At 47.8% G+C, this 20,387-nt stretch overlaps 1 protein-coding gene across 1 annotated transcript in view; it reads right to left on the bottom strand.

The window, feature by feature from the left end:
- Nucleotides 1-20,387, bottom strand: part of MAP3K15 (mitogen-activated protein kinase kinase kinase 15) — a 66,290-nt gene that overhangs the window by 32,006 nt on the left and 13,897 nt on the right. The window contains exons 4-8 of the mRNA XM_038756992.1: nt 20,137-20,160; nt 17,830-18,023; nt 15,762-15,930; nt 15,005-15,111; nt 853-1,023 (exon numbers count right to left, since the gene is read on the bottom strand). Coding sequence (XP_038612920.1) covers nt 853-1,023; nt 15,005-15,111; nt 15,762-15,930; nt 17,830-18,023; nt 20,137-20,160 — 665 coding nt within the window. The remainder of the gene's footprint in view (nt 1-852; nt 1,024-15,004; nt 15,112-15,761; nt 15,931-17,829; nt 18,024-20,136; nt 20,161-20,387) is intronic.

The raw sequence follows: 20,387 nt of genomic DNA, 5'->3' as shown, positions 1-20,387 counted from the left end.
TCTAGTATGGCATCTCATGTTCTGGGTTTTAAAAAAATGTTTTCCTTCTTAGGGCATTTTTATATTAGGGCATTTTGAAATTCTACAACTATTTATTCAGTATTCAGTCAGTATTTACTGAGCCCTTACTCTGTGCAGAGCCCTGTACTAAGCACTTGGGGGAGTAGGATAGAGTTAGCAGACATTATTCCTTCCCACAAAGGGCTTACACACAGACAGAAGGATAAAATTACAGGTAAGGGGAAGGCACAGAGCATAAAAGTCTGTGCTGAAATGGACACTGGGTGGGAGGGAGGGGCGGAGGACAGCATAGGGCAGGGAGATGAGAAGTTAGTCAGAGAAGGCTTCCTGGAGGAGGTGGGACTGCAGAAGGGCCTTCGAGATGGAGAAACGGTGGTCTGCCGGAGGTGAAGGGGAAGGGTGTGAACCAGGGGTCAGCGGCTAGAGAGACGAGACTGAGCCCCAGGATGCTGAAGTCATGGCTACTCTGCCCATGTGTTTTCAATGTTTGCCTGTTGGCCATTCCAAAATGTTCCCTTGGGAAATTCCATCTTCTGCACCATCTTTTCACAGAAAGGGAGCTTTAAAAGAAAGCCACATGTCTAAATCATTGCGCGGCAGAGTCGACCGTGACAGCTGATAAGCAGGAGGTCCAAAAAAAGAGAAATTTTGCTTGCTCTCTCCAAGACAATTTCAAGGCGGCAGAGGTACACCCACACAGATTCACAGACCCACACCCACACAAACACCACTGCCTCCCAACCTCACTTGCCCTTTCAAGGAATAGGGGGACGGCTAGCTAACGGTGAAGACAGGGGGCCGGGGCGTTGGCGGAGGCTTCTGCTCCATTACCACTGGATGGCCATGTCTCGGCTGTCGGTGTCCTTGCAGTCCGAGTCGAGGAACATGTCCTTGTAGATCCGGCCGCACAAGCAGAACATGTCCGGGGCAGGATGGTCGCAGGCCTGCAGCACCTGCAGCATCACCTGCAGCGCCTTTTCCCGGTCGCCAGCTCCGTTCCTCCTGAAAGGCACCCGACGGCGGATGGCGGGTGAGGTCGGGGGCAACCCGCCCCTTGCTCGCTGCGCTTGACAACTGCTATTTGGCCATCACCCGGCTGGTGGTCAGCTCTCGCCGCTGAAATGCGGGCTGATTCCTTTCGTTTTCAAAATGTAGCAACTCTCTAGGAGGGCTACTCGATCATCCCCCTGGTTCCCGGGCCCAGCCCCATCTGCGGGCAGGCCTCATCTAATGCGAGCGGCCCTACCCAGCCCATTGATTTGCGGGGTGGGAAAGGACCCCGTTGGCCTAGGAAAACCTCTTCTGCATCAATAAAGGGGGTCCAGGACGACACCCCAGGGAACCCGGTCCCGGCCCCCAGCCTCGGAGAAGTGCAGGGGCTGGGGGAATGGGAGACACGCTCCCTGTCAGAAAGCCCCCCATGCCCCGAGACAGAAAATTGCACGGGGTCAAGCAGGTTCACCTTTTCTTTCATCATCAATCGTATTTATTGAGCGCTTACTATCTGCAGAGCACTGTACTAAGCGCTTGGGAAGTACAAATTGGCAACATATAGAGACAGTCCCTACCCAACAGTGGGCTCACAGTCTAAAAGGGGGAGACAGAGAACAAAACCAAACATACTAACAAAATAAAATAAATAGAATAGATATGTACAAGTAGAATAAATAAATAAATAGAGTAATAAGTAATAGAGTAATAGAGTAATAAATATGTACAAACATATATATATACATATATATATATATATATATATATATATACAGGTGCTGTGGGGAAGGGAAGGAGGTAAGATGGGGGGATGGAGAGGGGGACGATGTTGCAAAGTACAATGAGAAACATTCCAAATATTCCAAATATTCATTCCCTCTTCCTAATTCCCTCTTGCTAATTCTGCTGCACTGTACTCTCCCAAGCGCTTAGTATAGTGCTCTGCACATAGTAAGCGCTCAATAAATACCATCGATGGATTTATTTATTCCTTATCTTAGATGTCCAGGCTGCTATCTTTCCCTCAGCAAATTGGGCGGGGAGGGAGCGTGCCTATTTTCTAAGCCTGTGGGCTGTATGTTTTAAGTCTATTTACCGATGGTTTCCTTGTGGCTGTCGGTCCCCACTACTCTGAGGGGTTATGGAAAAGACTCCATAAATGAGTTATTTCCCCCCAAACTGCCTTTCCCCCCTGCTGTGGATGAATGCTTGGCTGCCAGTACTGAGAACAAGGACTGCTTGCACAGCGTACCTCGCCGATCGTGTTGCCTGAGATTGGGTGTCCAATCAAGGTGAGCGTCAGGAGATAAGGAGGCCAGCAGGCCTGTTTTTGAGACTCCAATTCATTCATTCATTCATTCAATCGTATTTATTGAGCGCTTACTGTGTGCAGAGCACTGTACTAAGCGCTTGGGAAGTCCAAGCTGGCAACATATAGAGACGGTCCTTACCCAACAGTGGGCTTACAGTCTAGAAGGGGGAGACAGACAACAAAACAAAACACATTAACAAAATAAAATAGAATAAATATGTACAAATAAAATAGAGTAATAGAGTAGAGTAATAAATACGTATAAAAATACGTACAAAACGTATATACATATATACAGTATATATACAATTTAACCCTCTTTGAAGCCCTTCTGAAATGCGCCTCCGCCAGGATGATTTTTTCTTCCCTCAGGTCCCATCCTGCCTCCTCTCATCTTGGCACTCACCGCGGCACCCAGCGCTTTATGTACTCAATCAATCAATCAATCGTATTTATTGAGCGCTTACTATGTGCAGAGCACTGTACTAAGCGCTTGGGAAGTACAAATTGGCAACACAATTGTTGCCAATGTACTCAATGGGAGCATTCCTCCCTCTCATTTGTAAACTATTTTATGTCTCTCCCTGCAGGTAGAATGATAGCTCCTCGTTGGAGCTGCCTTCTTCTACCTTGCAGATCTCCTGTCTCACCCCACTCCAGTCCGCACTTCACTCTGCTGCCCAGATCATTTTTCTACAGAAAACGTTCAGGCCAGGCTTCCCCACTCCTCAAGAACCACCAATGGTTACCCATCCACCTCCACATCAAACAGACACTCCTCACTACAGGCTTTAAAGCAGTAAATCGCCGTGCCCCCTCGTACCTCACGTCACTTCTCTCCTGCTACAACCCAGCCCACAAACTTCATTCCTCTAATCCCAGCCTTCTCACTGTAACTTGATCTCATCTATCTTGCCACCAACCTCTCACCCCACGTCCTGCCTCTGACTTCTTCAACTCCGAGAATTACTCTCTCCACCTTTAAAGACTTACTGAAGGCCCATCTCCTCCAAAAGGCCTTCCCTGACTAACCCCTCCTTGCCTCTTCCCCAAATCCCTTATCATCCTGCTTGCTCCCTTTATTCATCCCCCTCTCCCAGTCCCAGAGCACTTACATACATATCTGCAATTTTATTTATTTATATTAATGTCTGTCTCCCCCTCTGGACTGTGAGCTCGTTGTGGGCAGGACATGGGTCAGTTATAATTTTATATTGTACTCTCCCAAGCGATTAGTACGGTGTTCTGCATACAGTAAGCACTCGATAAATACAACTGACTGATTACTACTATTGCACTCTCCCAAGAGCTTCATATGGTCCTCTGCAAATAGTAGGTGCTCAATAAATATGTTTGATTGAAAACCTGATGGAGAAGATACATTTTCCAATCGACAGCTCATCTTCCACAGTTAAATGCAACAGGCTAACTCCCAGCAAAAGTAATTGGAAAGAGGCTCAGTTTATCTCTCTGCTAAGAGGTGGGACTTAGAGAAAATGAAAAGCTTAATGAGATACAAAACATCTAGACGTCTACGTGAGCAAACTGTATCCAACGTGCAAGTTTATTACAGAACGCACTGTGCTTACTTAAGTGCTTCATTATTAATGCCATCACGGGCTTTTCTGCTTGCCACATCTAGATTTAACTTCCATTTTTCATTAATTAAACCTCCTTCATGCACTCCCAACTAAAGCCACTCTGGGTGGATATCAAAACAATTTGCTAATGAGAAGCATAGGCAGCTTTACGGCTTAAAAGCCGCCACTCCAAAATCAGCTTTTAAAAATCACCAAAGGGATTTAGACTAACAGTTTTCAGATCAGTTTAGAACTGCCTGGAATCTATGGCACCTAGGAATATGTCAAGGGTCAAACCCGCAGAGGGCAAAGCTAAATGCTTAGTCGAGGGGGGGCAAAAGAAGAGATCTCAATGTCACCAGCTCCTTTTTATAATAATAATAATAATGATGGCATTTATAAAGCGCTTACTATGTGCAAAACACTGTTCTAAGCGCTGGGTGATCAGGTGATCAGGTTGTCCCACGGGGCGCTCACAGTTTTAATCCCCATTTTTACAGATGAGGTAACTGAGGGAACAGAGAAGTTAAGTGACTTGCCCAAAGTCACACAGCTTACTGTTGGCAGAGCCGGGATTTGAACCCATGACCTCTGACTCCAAAGCCCGGGCTCTTTTGTGTTTTAATACAAGCAGAGGCTGCCACGTTTCCTGTCTGTAGGAAATGTGCCTACTGGCTCTGTTGGACTGGACTCTCCCAAGTGCTTAGTACAGTGTTCAGCACACAGTAAGCACTCAATAAATACCCCTGAATAACCACGAAATTTGAACGTACCTCTTTTAGCCCAAGTGCTTCTGACTGGCTGTGTCTGTTCCCATGACAACACCAACCTTTAGGTCTGTAACCGGTCCTTGTGTCAGGGCTTCAAAGGGCTGTGCTCTACCCAGGTACTAATTGAGATATTGATTAAGGGCTCACTACGTGCCAGGCACTGTACTAACTACTGGGGTAGATATGACATAATCAGGCTAGGCTCAGATGCCACGTGAGATTCAGTCCCTGCTCATGGCCAGAATATGTGGAAAAAACCCCCTCAAAACTCAACTGGCCTGAGAAGCAGCTTGGCGTAGTGGATGGAGCTATAAGGTCATGGGTTCTAATCCCAGCATGGCCCTGTGTCCGTTGTGTGACTTTGGGCAAGTCATTTCACTTCTCTGTGCCTCAGTGACCTCTTCTGTAAAATGGGGATTGAGACTGTGAGTCCCACATGGGGCAGGGACCGTGTCCAACCCGATTTGCTTGTATATATCCCAGTGCTTAGTACAGTGGGCGGCACATAATAAGCGCTTAGCAAATACCACAATTATTATTAATTGGCATTCCCAGCTCCAGTGAGCTCTATCTCAACACCTACCCCTTGCCCCTTTCCCACTCCTAACCTGGTGCATCCTCCACCCACCCCGAGGGCTGAGTGACCTTGGGCAAGTCACTTGAATTGTCTGTGACTCAGTCACCTAATCATTAATGCGGATTAAGACTGTGAGCCTCACTAGGGACAGGGACTGTGTCCAACCTGATTAACTTGTAACCTACCCCAGCACTTAGAACAGTGCTTGACACATAGTAAGTGCTTAACAGATACCATCAGCATTATTATTCTAATTTTTATTATTATAATTCAGTGTTTGGGGGTTGGGCTATTTCAGGCAGTCCCTCTAGACTGTGAGCAGGGATTGTCGCTCTTTATTACTGTATTGTAATAATAATTAGAAATTATGGTATTTGTTAAGCACTTAACTATGTGCCGGGCAAATTGTATTTTCCCAAGCGCTTAGTACAGCGCTCCGCACACAGTAAGCGCTCAATAAATATGATGGAATGAAGGTTGCTAGGGTTACACACTCCTCCTTCTGCTGGTCGCCCGATGAGAAGCTTCCGGGCTCAAGACTGCACCTCCTCTATTATGTTGGTTTCTCCCCCAGCAAAAAGGCCGGCGCACACAGGTTAGCGTTTGATAAACACCCTGATTACCTGAGAAGTAGTGCGGACTACTGGAAAGACGACGGGCCTGGGAGTCGGGGGGCCTGGGTTCTAATCCCCACTCTGCCCACTGCTTCTTTGTGATCTTGGGAAACTGTGCCTCGGTTTCCTCAACTGTAACACGGGGATTAAATACCTGTTGCCCCGGCTACTTAGGCTGTGAATCCCCCGTGGGGCGGGGACTGAATCCAATCTGATTAACTTGCATCTACCCCAGCGCATGGAACGGTGCTTGACGCACAGTAAGCACTTAAATACCATGACGATCATCACCATAGGATAATACTAATCAATCAATCAATCAATCGTATTTATTGAGCGCTTACAATGTGCAGAGCACTGTACTAAGCGCTTGGGAAGTACAAATTGGCAACACATAGAGACAGTCCCTACCCAACAGTGGGCTCACAGTATAAAAAGGGGAGACAGAGAACAGAACCAAACATACCAACAAAATAAAATAAATAGGATAGAAATGTACGAGTAAAATAAATAAATAAATAAATAAATAGAGTAATAAATATGTACAACCATATACACATATATACAGGTGCTGTGGGGAAGGGAAGGAGGTAAGATGGGGGGGATGGAGAGGGGGACGAGGGGGAGAGGAAGGAAGGGGCTCAGTCTGGGAAGGCCTCCTGGAGGAGGTGAGCTCTCAGCAGGGCCTTGGAGGGAGGAAGAGAGCTAGCTTGGTGGAGGGGCAGAGGGAGGGCATTCCAGGCCCGGGGGAGGACGTGGGCCGGGGGTCGATAATAATTGCCCAACCAGCAGTTCCACCTCATGAGGCCATGAACTTTCAACCCACCTGGAGGACAAAAGGCCCGTCATGCAATTAAACTATCGTCAATCTTTTTCAGAAAGACGATAGAAAATGAATCACGTGAAACCACATGACAACTTAAAGGTTTACGTTGGCCCGGGTCCACCCGTTCCTAATAGAAGCAGCGGTGATTTGGCAGAGATTTCTACGGACCGCCACTACCGTCCCGAGGACTCAAGGAACCCAGGCCAACGGGCACCCTGTTTCTCTGCTTTCCACCACCTGGTTAAAGCTGCCTCGGGGGGAGACGCAGATCGGCGTTGCCACAGGTTAGGGCATCTTTTAGTGGATAGAGCACGGGCTTGGGTGTCTCCCAAGCGTTTAGTATGGTGCTCTTCAATCAATCAGTCGTACTTATTGAGCACTTACTGTGTGCAGGGCACTGTACGAACCGCTTGGGAAGTACAAGTTGGCAACATCTAGAGACAGTCCCTACCCAACAGTGGGCTCACAGTCTAGAAGGGGGAGACAGAGAACAAAACCAAACATATTAACAAAATAAAATAAATAGGATAGATATGTACAAGTAAAATAAATAAATAGAGTAATAAATATGTACATACATATATACAGGTGCTGTGGGGAAGGGAAGGAGGTAAGACGGGGGGGATGGAGAGGGGGATGAGGGGGAGAGGAAGGAGGGGGCTGAGTGTGGGAAGGCTTCCTGGAGGAGGTGAGCTCTCAGTAGGGCCTTGAAGGGAGGAAGAGAGCTAGCTTGGCGGATGGGCAGAGGGAGGGCATTCCAGGCCAGGGGGATGACGGGGGCCGGGGGTCGATGGCAGGACGGGCGAGAGCGAGGTACGGTGAGGAGGTCAGCGGTGGAGGAGCGGAGGGTGCGGGCAGGGCTTACTCACACAGTACGTGCTCAAGAAATACAATGGAATGAATGAATGAAATGAATGAAGGACTTGGGTTCTAATCTTAGCTCTGCCACTTGCCTGCTGTGTGACCCTGGGCAAGTCACTTCACTTCTATGTGCCTCAGTTACCATCTGTAAAATGGGGATTAAGAAAATGAACCTTAATAATAATGATAATTGCATTTATTAAGCACTTACTATGTGCAAAGCACTGTTCTAAGCGCTGGGGAGGTTACAAGGTGATCAGGTTGCCCCACGGGGGGGCCTTATGCATGGTGTAGTGGATAGAGCACGAGCCTGAGAGTCAGAAGGTCGTGGGTTCTAATCCTGGATGCGCCATTTGTCTGCTGTGTAACCTTAGGCAAGTCACTTCACTTCTCTGGGCCTCAGTTACCTCATCTGTAAAATGGGGATTGAGACTGTGAACCCCACATATTTATTGCTCTATTTATTTATTTCACTTGTACATATCTATTCTATTTATTTTATTTTGTTAGTATGTTTGATTCTGTTCTCTGTCTCCCCCTTTTAGACTGTGAGCCCACTGTTGGGTAGGGACTGTCTCTATATGTACCCAATTTGTACTTCCCAAGCGCTTAGTACAGTGCTCTGCACATAGTAAGCGCTCAATAAATACGATCGATGATGATGATGATGACAGGGACCATGTCCAACCCGATTTGCTCGGATCCACCCCAGTGCTTACAGTGCCTGGCACGTAGTAAGCACTTAATAAATACCAACATTATTATTATCATTAATACCTCTTTAGCCTCAAGGGATTTTAAAGGTCCTGGTCTAAATTACGCCAAAGCCAATGACCCGGGGATGTGAAGCTCCGCGGGGCGTTCATATCAACTGCCACTGATTCTGAGCTAAGCATTTCAAGTTCAGATAAAGTCAAAAATTGCTCTTCAAACCAGAGATGCCACTTGCTCAAGTTATCCTCTCATGGGATCATTATGGCGGGAAGAGCAGGGACTCTGTGATGGTATGGAAAATCTCTGTTTTCTTCCCTCTCTGGAGGGGACCGACCCTTAAAGGATAAGGTTGGGGGACCTCCGGGGAGAACGGTAAGCTGATGATTCTAGGGAAAACTTGCGGAGGGTGTTGAGGTCCATGATTAATCAATCAATAGTATTTACTGTGTACCTACTGGGTGCGGGGCACTGTACTAAGTGCTAGCAGTTTACGGTCTAGCAGCTTATCGATCAATCATATTTATTGAGCGCTTACTGTGTGCACAGCACTGTACTAAGTGCTTGGGAAGCCCAAGTCGGCAACATCTAGAGACAGTCCTTACCCAACAGCGGGCTCACAGTCTAGAAGGGGGAGACAGTGAACCAAACCAAACATATTAACAGGATAAAATAAATAGAATAGATCTGTACAAGTAAAATCAATAGAGCGGTAAATCCGTCCAAACATATATACAGGTGCTGTGGGGAGGGGAAGGAGGTAAGATGGGGGGGGTGGGGATGGAGAGGGAGAGGAAGGATGGGGCTCAGTCTGGGAATCAATCAATTGTATTTACTGAGCACTTACTGTGTGCAGAGCACTGTACTAAGCGCTTGGGAAGCACAAGTCGGCAACATATAGAGACAGTCCCTACCCAACAGTGGGCTCACAGTCTAGAAGGGGGAGACAGAGAACAAAACCAAACATATTAACAGGATACAATAAATAGAATAGATGTGTACAAGTAAAATCAAGCTTATGATTTAACTGAGTGCCATGACTAGTCGTTGTCACAGAATGGTCCTTTGCTAGGTGTTGGCCAGAGCCCTGGATTTCTGGGGGTCCACAAGTGAAGCTGGGGTGTTCGCCTCTGTAACTGTGGGCCCTCCGTCTGGCTCATGCCCTCTTCTTGGTACTGAGAGCTACCGATTCATTTCCAGACAGGGCTGACAAGACCCCAAACGCATCTGTCTTGTAATTCCGCCTGCCAGTCCCAAACCTAATCTGTTTTTGTCCCACCCCTAAATGCCCTGCCCAGGTTCTGATATCTACAGGCCAAACACTGGGGAAGAACAAGTTGGTGATGAGAGGGCAACAGTTGCCCTCTTGTTCTTTTTCAAAAAAAAACCAACAGGAATAACCATTAAGGACCAGCCGGCGGCCAATACAGCTCTCGGCGAGGCAAGACGTAGAAGACTTTGAACCAACATCAAAATCAATCGTATTTATTGAGTGCTTACTATGTGCAGAGCACTGTACTAAGCGCTTAACCAACACCCACCAAGTCACTGACTGAGTACTATTTATCAGATCTGCCTCCCAGTACTAACGTTGAATGTGACACCAGGCACGGCGGTAATTTGGATTCATCAGTCTTTACCTGAATTATCACTAGATGTGGAACGTCCTACACAAATGCAATAGTTACCTAGAGCCCTAGAGTTTTTTGCTTTTTTAAAAATACAAAAACCCCATTATACTACAGAGATTTGCTGTCCCTTGAGGAGAAAACAAAACGAGTACACATAATTCCAAGGGACACATCAAAATACGTCACCTAAGAGAGCCGGCATTAACAACTTATTTTGCCTTGTTGATTGAGTTTGCTTTCTGGTTCATTATGACGTTGAATTTTAAAATAATATTTAGCCAACAATGAAACTGAAAAATTTAGCTTAGTCACTGACGTTATTCCAAAAACCTCAGCCTAAGGGGAGGAGTGGTTTGCCCAGGAGTTTTCTGAAGTGAAGAGTGGCAGCTCTGCCAGAATTACGACCTGAAGTCACTGAAAAGCTGGGCATTATTCTATCTCAATTTGCATCAGTGAGCCAAGTTTTCACTTATTAAGGAGGGGGTTATAGGAAAAAGAGAGCCGGTGACACCGTCCAACTAACTTATTACTATTTAAACAATCTGAGCCTGCACTCCCAGTTCTGCCTGGTGGAACATTTGTTGTTCACTGCTGGGAAAAACCTATTTTCACGAACAGCGGCTTTCTAATTACGCTCAAACAATATTAGGCTCTTAATCTTTACAAGACCGGAATTTTCCTGCCTGACATTTCAGCTGCTCTTTCAAAGTAGACATTTTCAGATTACCTTAGGGTAAACTGGTAAACGCTGCCTTAATAGGAGCCTCCTCTGTCCACAGATGAATGTGTCCATGTCTTATGCATTTGAAGACAGGCGTTTCACTGGCCAACATTTCCAAAACAGAAGCCTGTTCTGTCATTATCATTTGCGGCGAGGTTAGGGAGCTCGGATCTATACCGCCTCATTTCTCAGCGCTACGGGCTTAAGAAAATCGAACGCCGGTCCGCTTCCGATGGGAAGAGACACGTGGAGCGTTCAAGGATCCGGGCATTTCTACCATCTTTTGTTTCCCAGAGGAAAAGCAAATGAGCATTAAAACATTTCCCTTAAAAATCTTCCCACTTTTCCGCTAGGCTGAGGGGGCTACACTTTCAGTCCTGGGAACCTCCGAAGGAAAAACGAGCTTTGGGCCTGAATCTACCGAGCAACGTCACCTGAAAATCCAGACACCCAAAGAGCGGGAGAAGAGGCAGTGGCATGTCAGGGCGAGAGCCTGTGGCTATCAGAGAGGTAGTGGCCAAAGAGTCCGAGAGGCAGCGGCCCAGGCTGGGGGAAATTAAGGGTCCCGGAGATGCCCGGGAGAGTGTGAATGCTTTCGTTTAAGACATTTCTGGGAGGAAGAGGACATTTCTGTGGTTAAAATGGGCACTAAATACTGTAGTACGACATGGAACAGAGCAAGCCCCCATCAACCCCTGCCCTGAATGAAATGGGGTCACCATTATTGAAGGGTGCAAGCTACCAAGCTTGGGCACTCCAATATCCCAGGGCTGCCACTATCTTAAATCGGCCCTTCGCCTGGTATTTCCAGTCCAACAAATCTGGTACTGCTGAACTTCTCTGAAATTATGACAGATTTTGGGGCCCATCGTTAATGCTTAAAAAAAACAACCCATGGCTCACCTCAACCGAGTCAGAAGGACCTTGGTTCTAATCCTGGCTCCGGCCCTTGTCTACTGTGTGAACTTGGGCAAGTCGCTTAACTTCTCGGTGCCTCAGTTACCTCATCTGAAAATGGGGATTAAGGCTGTGAGCCACATGTGGGGCATGGACTGTGTCCAGCCTGCTTATCCTGTATCTACTCTAGTGCAAAGAACAATGCCTGGCACATAGTAAGCGCTTAACAAGTACCATTAAGAAGAAAAATTCATCTCAACTATTGCACTGTTAACTGCAATTGTCCTGTAGTCCACTGGTAGCCAGGGTCACCTGATTTCCTCTTTTTTCTCCTTTCCTCACACTCCTCTGACCTTTCCACACAGGAGTGTGAAGGGAGAAACTTGGGTGGGACAGTCCTAAAGGAGTCAAAATTCAGACAGTCGATAGTATTTATTAGGCACCTACTGTGTGCCAAGCACTGTACTAAGCTCTTAGACAAGTAGCCATGGTTCCTGCCCGCAAGGAGCTTAAAGCCTAGCCAGGGGAGGAGGGAAAAACAAAACTTCAGATGGGGTTTGTGTTCTCTTCTTGACCTCCTTCCATACATCTCCCTGCCTCTCAATACATGTTTCCATTTGCCTATTCTCCTTGGGTTTGTGTTTCTAAATGCTGAAATCCCTGATCTCTCTTTGCATCTGCCTTTCTGTCTAGACCATAAGCTCCTCGAGGGCAGGATATGTATAACCTTGCCTCTCTTGAACTCATGCAGGCACACAGAACCGGGATTGGCACTTTTATTTAAAATGGCATTTGTTAAGCACTGACTACGTACCAGGCACTGTTCTGAGCACCGGTGTCGATGCAAGCTAATCAGGTTGGACACAGTCCCTGTCCCACATGGAGTTTACAGTCAATCAATCCATCAATCGTATTTATTGAGCGCTTACTGTGTGCAGAGCACTGTACTAGGCGCTTGGGAAGTACAAGTTGGCAACATATAGAGACAGTCCCTACCCAACAGTGGGCTCACAGTCTAAAAGGGGGCTCACAGTCTAAAAAGTCTTAATCACAGTCTTAATCCCCATTTTACAGATGAAGAAACACTGAGGCCCAGAGAAGTAAAGTTACTTGCTCAAGGTCACCAGGGAGCGAAGTGGCGGAGGCGGGATTAGAACCCAGGTCCTTCTGACTCCCAAGCCCCGGCTCGATTCACTGGGCACCGCTGCTTCACTTGGGAAAGGTTAAATAACGGCTGTCAATTGAAGGGGGCCAAAAATAAGAGTCAAAAGGAGGCTATCGGTTTTAGGAAAGGGGAGAGTTAAAGGCAGAGGAGACCTCCACTGGATGTCGTGCAGAAACAGGAGTCAAGCGACAGAGCTGGGAAAAGATGGGACACGGCCAGTGGGTCCCACATCCCTTCCTCCTTGTTCCAGGGCTCGGAGAGTCAAATGCTGACCCGGAGCCTGGGCCACAGAGGAAGCGTCCACTAGCCCCCAGGGGCTGCGAGATGAAGGAAAACCCGCTTCTGAAATGGCAGAGACATGGAGGGAGAGGGGAGCGGCAGACTCAAACCGGTTTTCGCCGCCACTGTTACCAGAAGCTGTTCACGGACCAGGAACCCCTCTCGTTACTGGTGACCTTTGGTAATTCATTCACGGCCATGTTCTGCCCCATTTCCCAGGTGGTGAAGGTCAACCAGAACTCCGGCCAATAAATCATCTGGCCATCGCTAACCCATTGCACTGACCTCTCTCCACAGAGACACCGATTAACACGATACACGAAACACTCCACTCTGCCAGAACCCGTCATTTCGCTGTGCATTTTGGCTAAAACCACCAGCTCCTCCAGCAGTACCTGTGTAGGTATCTTTAAGTTCAGTGGCTTCCCTGCCAAACTCTCATTTGTTTAGTGTCCCCTGCTAAGCTGTAAGCTCCTGTAGGTCAGGGATCACTCCTAACTCTCCTGAACTGTTCCAAGTGCTTAGTAGAGCGTTCTGCATATAAAAAGCGCTCAAAAATAGCACTGGTATGATCGATAACCTGCTAATTGGTGCTTGGCACAAAGTAAGCGCTTAACAAATACCATAATTTTTATTATTATTCTCCCAATGACGCACATCTGCATGGCTATAGCATGATTCAGTGTTTGGAAAAAACAGCTGTGTCTATGGGTTTGGCCTCAGACGGAGGAAGGGGAAAATAATTCCACAACACGAATTTTCCCTAACGGGAGGTCCTACTAAAAAAATGCAACTGTCACATTCTAGAATTCACCCCTGGATGAATTCCATTAAAATACTCTCTTGTGAAGAGCTATGCTAGCACGCTTTTGCGCGGGTCCCTAACTGGTGTTTCGTATCGGCACAACTCTGGTGAATAAGCAAACTTTCACTTAAAATCAAAGACCTTAAAAGGGACCTTAAATCAATGCTGGTGCAGATCTGAGCAGTGTCCCTGAGTGCAAATAAAATGGCCATAAATGGGTTGATTAAGGAAAGTAGTAGACGGCCACCACCTTAAAGTTAAATGCGGTGGGCGAGGGTGAAACTTCTCTTCTTGGAGCATCATTCACCTGGGGTGGGATAACAATAATAATTATCATCTTAATATAATATATAATATAACAATTATATTAATATAATACTATAATATATAATATAATGATACATTATTATATTATTATAATATAATATAATAATTATATTAATATGATATAATGTTATATATTATAATATATAATATAATAATAATATAATAATATATTATTATTATTTTGGCATTTGTTAAGCACTTACTATGTACAAAGCACTGTTCTAAGCACTGGGGATGATACAAGGTGATCAGGTTGTCCCATGTGGGACTCACAATATTAACCCCCACTTTACAGATGAGGTAACTGAGGCACAGAGAAGTTAAGTGGCTTACCCAAAGTCACCCAGCTGACAAGCGGCGGAGCCGGGATTTGAACCCATGACCTCTGACTCCGAAGCCCATGCTCTTTCCATTGAGTCACACTGCTTCTATGTGTTAGAGGTGTGATCTCCACTGCTTGGGGTGGACAGTCAGAAACTTTGGGGGGTGAGAACCTCTCTCCACCACTTACCACTAGCAGCATCTTAACCACGTGTCCTTACTGTCCTGTCTTCATTCCTTCTTAAAAGATACACAGTCTGGCACAGTAGACAGAAGGAGTCAAGACATTTAGGTCCATTCCCACCATGTGGGCGCGAGTTTCTAGATCAATCGACCAGAGATAATTACTGGGCTCCTGCTGAATGCAAAGCACTGCACTAAGTGCTTGGGAGGACTCTGACCCACGCTCCTTGCCCTCAGAGAGCTTATGCTCTAAGGCAGGGCACCATCCACATCCACTCGCCACCTGAGAAACCCCTGACGGACTTTCCTGCCCTCACTGCAGAACTCTGTATATCCCGAGCGGAATCCGGGGATGGAGGGCGTTTGACGGCCAACCTGGAAAACGCTTAAAGCTGCATCATGATTGCTGTTACCTGTTCAGGGCAAATGCGTAGTGGAATTTAATATTATGCTGGTCAGCCAGATCACACGTAGGCAGCATTTCCAGGGTCTCCACCAGCTTTACCATGGCGTCGTAGTCCTGGGGACAGAGAGAGAGAAGAGAATAATAATAATTGCGGTATTTGTTAAGTGCTTACTATGTGCCAGGCACTGTAGTAACCATGGAGGTGGATCCAAGGGAACTGAGTTGGACATAGTCCCTGTCCCACAAAGAGCTCACAGTCTCCCCCATTTTACAGACGAAGCAACTGAGGCCCAGGGAAGTGAAGTGACTTGCCCAAGATGACATAGTAAACTAGTGGTGGAGCTGGAATTAGAACCCAAGTCCTTCGGACTCCGCGGCCCAGGCTCCCTATCCACTAGGCCACGCTGCTTCTCTAAGAAGATCATCATCACCAATCGTATTTATTGAGCACTTACTATGTGCAGAGCACTGTACTAAGCGCTTGGGAAGTACAAATTGCTTAAGATACTGCTAAGAAGATACTGCTTAGTCAAACAGAGCAGCAATTTGTGGGAGCCGGGGTTGGAAAACTCCTCACATTTGGCCAGAGCCCATCTGTCGGGTGCCCGTGGCAGGCTTCTTCCCCTTCACCACTGCCCTATATCTCTCTCCACCACAAAACATGGATGCTCCTTTCCTCTTTCCCGCAGGAGAACCGCTCCGACCACAGCAAGCCTGACCCGACGCCCGCTCGGGTTAATGATTACTGCACTGGTTTCCCGTACCTGAATATCACGGTACGAGAGAAGGAGGTTTATGACTATGTCTGGTGTCAGGACTTCGGTATTATCCAAACGGAGCTTGATCCTGGCCAGTTCCTTGGCCAACTCGTCCCCCTGGTATTTGTCTCTGGCCTTCCTGATGTCGTTCAACAAGGTCTCCTTGTAATACGCGCTGGGGGAACAAACGGGGAGACAAAACATCAGGTTTGCCACGCCAGCGGGGAGGACGACCGACCCTGGACTCTGAGACGTGTCGGCGGTGAGGTCGTCCTCAGAGGAACCCAGCTCCGTTAGCCGTATCAATAAACCGTCATTCATTCACTCAATCGTGTTTATTGAGCCGTACTAAGCACTTGGGAGAATACCACAACAAACAGACACATACAGTCTTTCCTGAGAATTCGTCCTCAGCAGAGCACTCTACTTAGCGCTTAGGAGAGTATGAGCGAGTGGGCAGAAGTGATCTTTGACCTCGATGACTTCACCCGAACTAATCGGGGGTGGGGATGGGAGAGCTGACATTCAAATCAATTACAGTTAGGGGAAGCAACAGAGCAAGGGACGTAACACCTTTAGGATCTGAACAGTACGGTAACACTCTGACAGCCTGCCCATCTATCCATGGTATCCTACTGAGTCCCTGCTACTGGTGGGCAATGTACTAAGTGCCTGGGAGAGTAAGGTGGGGTAGAAGGCTTTACCCATAACTAATAATTTCAGCTCTGATGGTAAAGCCTTTGTGCAATGTAACAATAATAATAATAATAATAATGATTTTTCATCACTATTTCCCCGCCATGGCTGCTGGTACCAGACTTGCCCTCCAATGGATCCTTGCGAAAATAATAATGGCATTTATTAAGAGCTTACTATGTGCAAAGCACTGTTCTAAGCACTGGGGAGGTTACAAGGTGATCAGGGTGTCCCAGGTGGGGCTCACAGTCTTAATCCCCATTTCACAGGTGAGGTAACTGAGGCACAGAGAAGTTAAGTGACTTGCCCAAAGTCACACAGCTGACAATTGGCGGAGCTGGGATTGGAACCCATGACCTCTGACTCCAAAGCCCAGGCTCTTTCCACTGAGCCACGCTGCTTCTCACCCTAACCCTAGGATTTAAAAGGATTTAAAGTGTGCTCATTCCAATTACAGGGCCTCGAAAGAGTCCTGTATTGTTATAGAGTCCTGTATAATGATGATGTTGGTACTTGTTAAGCGCTTTCTCTGTGTCAAGCACTGTTCTAAGCGCTGGGGTGGATACAAGCTAATCAAGATGGAAACAGTCCCTGTCCCTCATGGGGCTCACAATCGTCATCCCAGTTTTACAGATGAGGTAACTGAGGCATAGAGAATCAATCAATCAATCAATCGTATTTATTGAGCGCTTACTATGTGCAGAGCACTGTACTAAGCGCTTGGGAAGTACAAATTGGCAACACATAGAGACAGTCCCTACCCAACAGTGGGCTCACAGTCTAAAAAGAGAAGTGAAGTGACCTACTCAAGAGCACACAAGCACTTATGTATATATCTGTAATTGTATTTATTTGTATTGATGTCTGTTTCCCTGCCTCTAGACTGTGAGCTCCTTGTGGGCAGGGTTTGTCACGGCTTATTGTATCGTACTTTCCCAAGTGCTTAGAAAGGTGCTCTGCACACAGTAAGCGCTTAATAAATACAACTGAATTGAATGAATGAAGTGGCGGAGCAGGCATTAGAACCCAGGTCCTTCTGACTCCCAAGCCCAAGGTCTATCAACTAAGCCATACTGCTTCTCAATGTGCAACTTGAAGACTGACCTTCCTGGGCTATTTTGCTGCTCAGTGAGAAAGGAAGCCCAGTTCAGTCCCCCAGATGACCCCCCCCAAGCACCTAGCTAACCTAAGGAGGGGAGATTAGTCAAACGCGAGCATAAGCCCAGCCGGCCGTAGCGGGCTGAATGAACCCAGCTAGGAGTTGCAGCACATCCGTGAGGGAAGACGCTCGGCCGCCCAAGAGGGGACCGCCCCCCGGCCCCCGAGCCGGAGGGGGATGCCCCCCGCCGGGACCTACGGGGGCGACGGGAGGCGTTACCAAGACGTGACGTGGATGTCCTTGAGCAGGCTGATGAGCCTGTCCGTCAAGGGGACGCACAGCGGGCCCAGGATGTTGTCCCAGTTGGGCTGCATGTACTCTGAGGCTCTGCGCTGGGCGTTGCTCTCGCAGCAGAAATAGTCCACGCCTGGCGTCACCACGTACGGGATGAAGTAGTAGTTCCCGCTGGAGGCCTAGGAGGACCGGAGAAAGGCTTCAGAGGGCAGGGAGCCGGTGAGCGGACTGGGAACTTCGGGGCCGAGGGCGACGCTCGGGGCCGCACGGCTGGGTCCCCGTTGGGATAATAAATAATAATAATAATAACGATGCTGGTACTTGTTAAGCGCTTACGCTGGGCCAAGCACTGGAGTAGATACAAGTTAATCAGGTTGGACACAGTCCCCGTCCACATGGGACGGGCTCAATTGGAGAAGCAGTGTGGCCGAGTGGCAAGAGCCCAGGCTTGGGAGTCAGAAGGACCTGGCTTCTAATCCCTGTTCCGCCACTTGTCGGCTGGGTGACCTTGGGCAAGTCTGGACTGTGAGCCCGCTGATGGGTAGGGACCGTCTCTATATGTTGCCAACTTGTACTTCCCAAGCGCTTAGTACAGTGCTCTGCACACAGTAAGCGCTCAACAAATGCGATTGAATGCAAGTCACTTCACATCTCTGGGCCTCAGTTCCCTCATCTGTAAAATAGGGATTAAGACTGTAAGCCCCACGTGGGACAACCTGATTCCCTTGTATTTACCCCAGCACTTAGAACAGTGCTTGGCATGTAGTATGCGCTTAACAAATACCATAATTATTATTATTATTATTATTAACCCCCCCTTCACAAATGAGGTAATTGAGGCCCAGAGAAGTCAAGTGACTAGTCCAAGGTCACAGGGCAGACACACGGCAGGGTCTTCCAACTCCCAGACCTGTGTTCGATTCACTAGGCCACACTGTTCAGTTCACACTCTCCCTATCATCTCCCCCGGCCCCTCCCCTGATTCCACAGACCCAGGGGGCACAGCCTGCACTTCCTCCTTCGGGCAACGATTCAGCTTGGCTCCCGGGGCCCCGGCCCCCGGCCCAGACTGACCTCCTTCAATAGGAAATGGTGCAACCTTAAATGATGCAAGGGATGAAGGCCTGACTTGCGGAATGGTAGGACCCGGATGGGTGACTTGTGGATCCCCTTCCTCCCAAAGCCTGCAACTTTTACAACTCAGGAACGAATAAATAGTAAGCTGGGACTCTTTTTAAGAGCTGTAAGCCTCCATGCGGGGCAAGGAATAATGTCTAATTCCCACCTGTTCTCATTCTCACATCATCATCATCAATCTTATTTATTGAGCGCTTACTATGTGCAGAGCACTGTCTTAGTGCAGTGCTCTGCACACAGTAAGCGCTTAATAAATACTATCGCTACTAAGACCACCCCTACACTGTGGCCTGGGGTTGACTGGCAAAATCGTTTGACTGGACATAGATTATGAGACCCGGGTGGGACGGAGACTGGATCTGATGGGATTATGTTGAATGTAACCCCGGGGTCCAGGATGGAGTCTGGACTTGCTAAATACTACTGACCCCCTTCCCCAGGGATGGGGTGAGATGACTCCCCTCAGCTGACCTTTTAGACTGTGAGCCCACTATTGGGTAGGGACTGTCTCTATATGTTTCCAAATTGTACTTCCCAAGCGCTTAGTACAGTGCTCTGCACACAGTAAGCGCTCAATAAATACGATTGATGATGACCTGTCGGTCAGTCAGGAAGTTGTTGCTGGTGTTGTTTACGGGTCCTCTTAGGGTCCCGGGGTGCTAAACTCTTCAAGGCAAAGTCCAATATACCCCAGGATTGCCTCCTCCCCACCACCCCTGCCCCCCGGTCACCTGGGGGCAACAGCTAGAGCACAGGTGAGGAAATGACCCCTCTGGGAGGGGGGTGGGAGGGTCCTAAGGCCTGCTGAGGCCCCTGCATTCGAATCCTTTGGGTTGTTCCTCTTTTCCCATGCTTCGGGGTCTCGCCTCTCCTGGACACTCTCCCTCTTCCTGCCACTGCCTTTTGGCTGCCCCTTCCATTAAAAGAACCCAACCACGCCAAAGCAACCTTCTGGCCATCTAGGAGCAGTGGCTTACTGTTTCATTACTAGTGACCTCTGTGACAACCCCGGAAAGACCCCCCCGCAAGCTCTGAGAGTGGGAGGGGAACAGCCCCCTCACAGTCGGTCTGGAACTGAAACTTCTGCATTCGGAGATTCTAAGTCAAAAATGTCTTCCTGATTTGCAGAATGACGGTGGGACTTGGAATACTCACTGTGTTCTTTTGAGTGACCATATCCTGCAAGAGGGAACAGAAAGGGAGAAGACATCACCTGGGTGGTCCCGTAGCTCATTACCACAAGCCTCTGGGGGAGGCAATGGTAATCTCGTCTTGCCTCTTGCTTTGCAACCTTCTACAAAATTAGCTTTATGCAATATCAATCAATCAATCAATCATATTTATTGGGCGCTTACTGTGTGCAGAGCACTGTACTAAGCGCTTGGGAAGTACAAGTTGGCGACATA

This window comes from Tachyglossus aculeatus, chromosome 15, assembly GCF_015852505.1.
Source record: "Tachyglossus aculeatus isolate mTacAcu1 chromosome 15, mTacAcu1.pri, whole genome shotgun sequence".
Classification (NCBI taxonomy): domain Eukaryota; kingdom Metazoa; phylum Chordata; class Mammalia; order Monotremata; family Tachyglossidae; genus Tachyglossus; species Tachyglossus aculeatus.
Note: the sequence above shows the minus strand (reverse complement) of the source record. Positions and strands in the feature narration are given on the sequence as shown.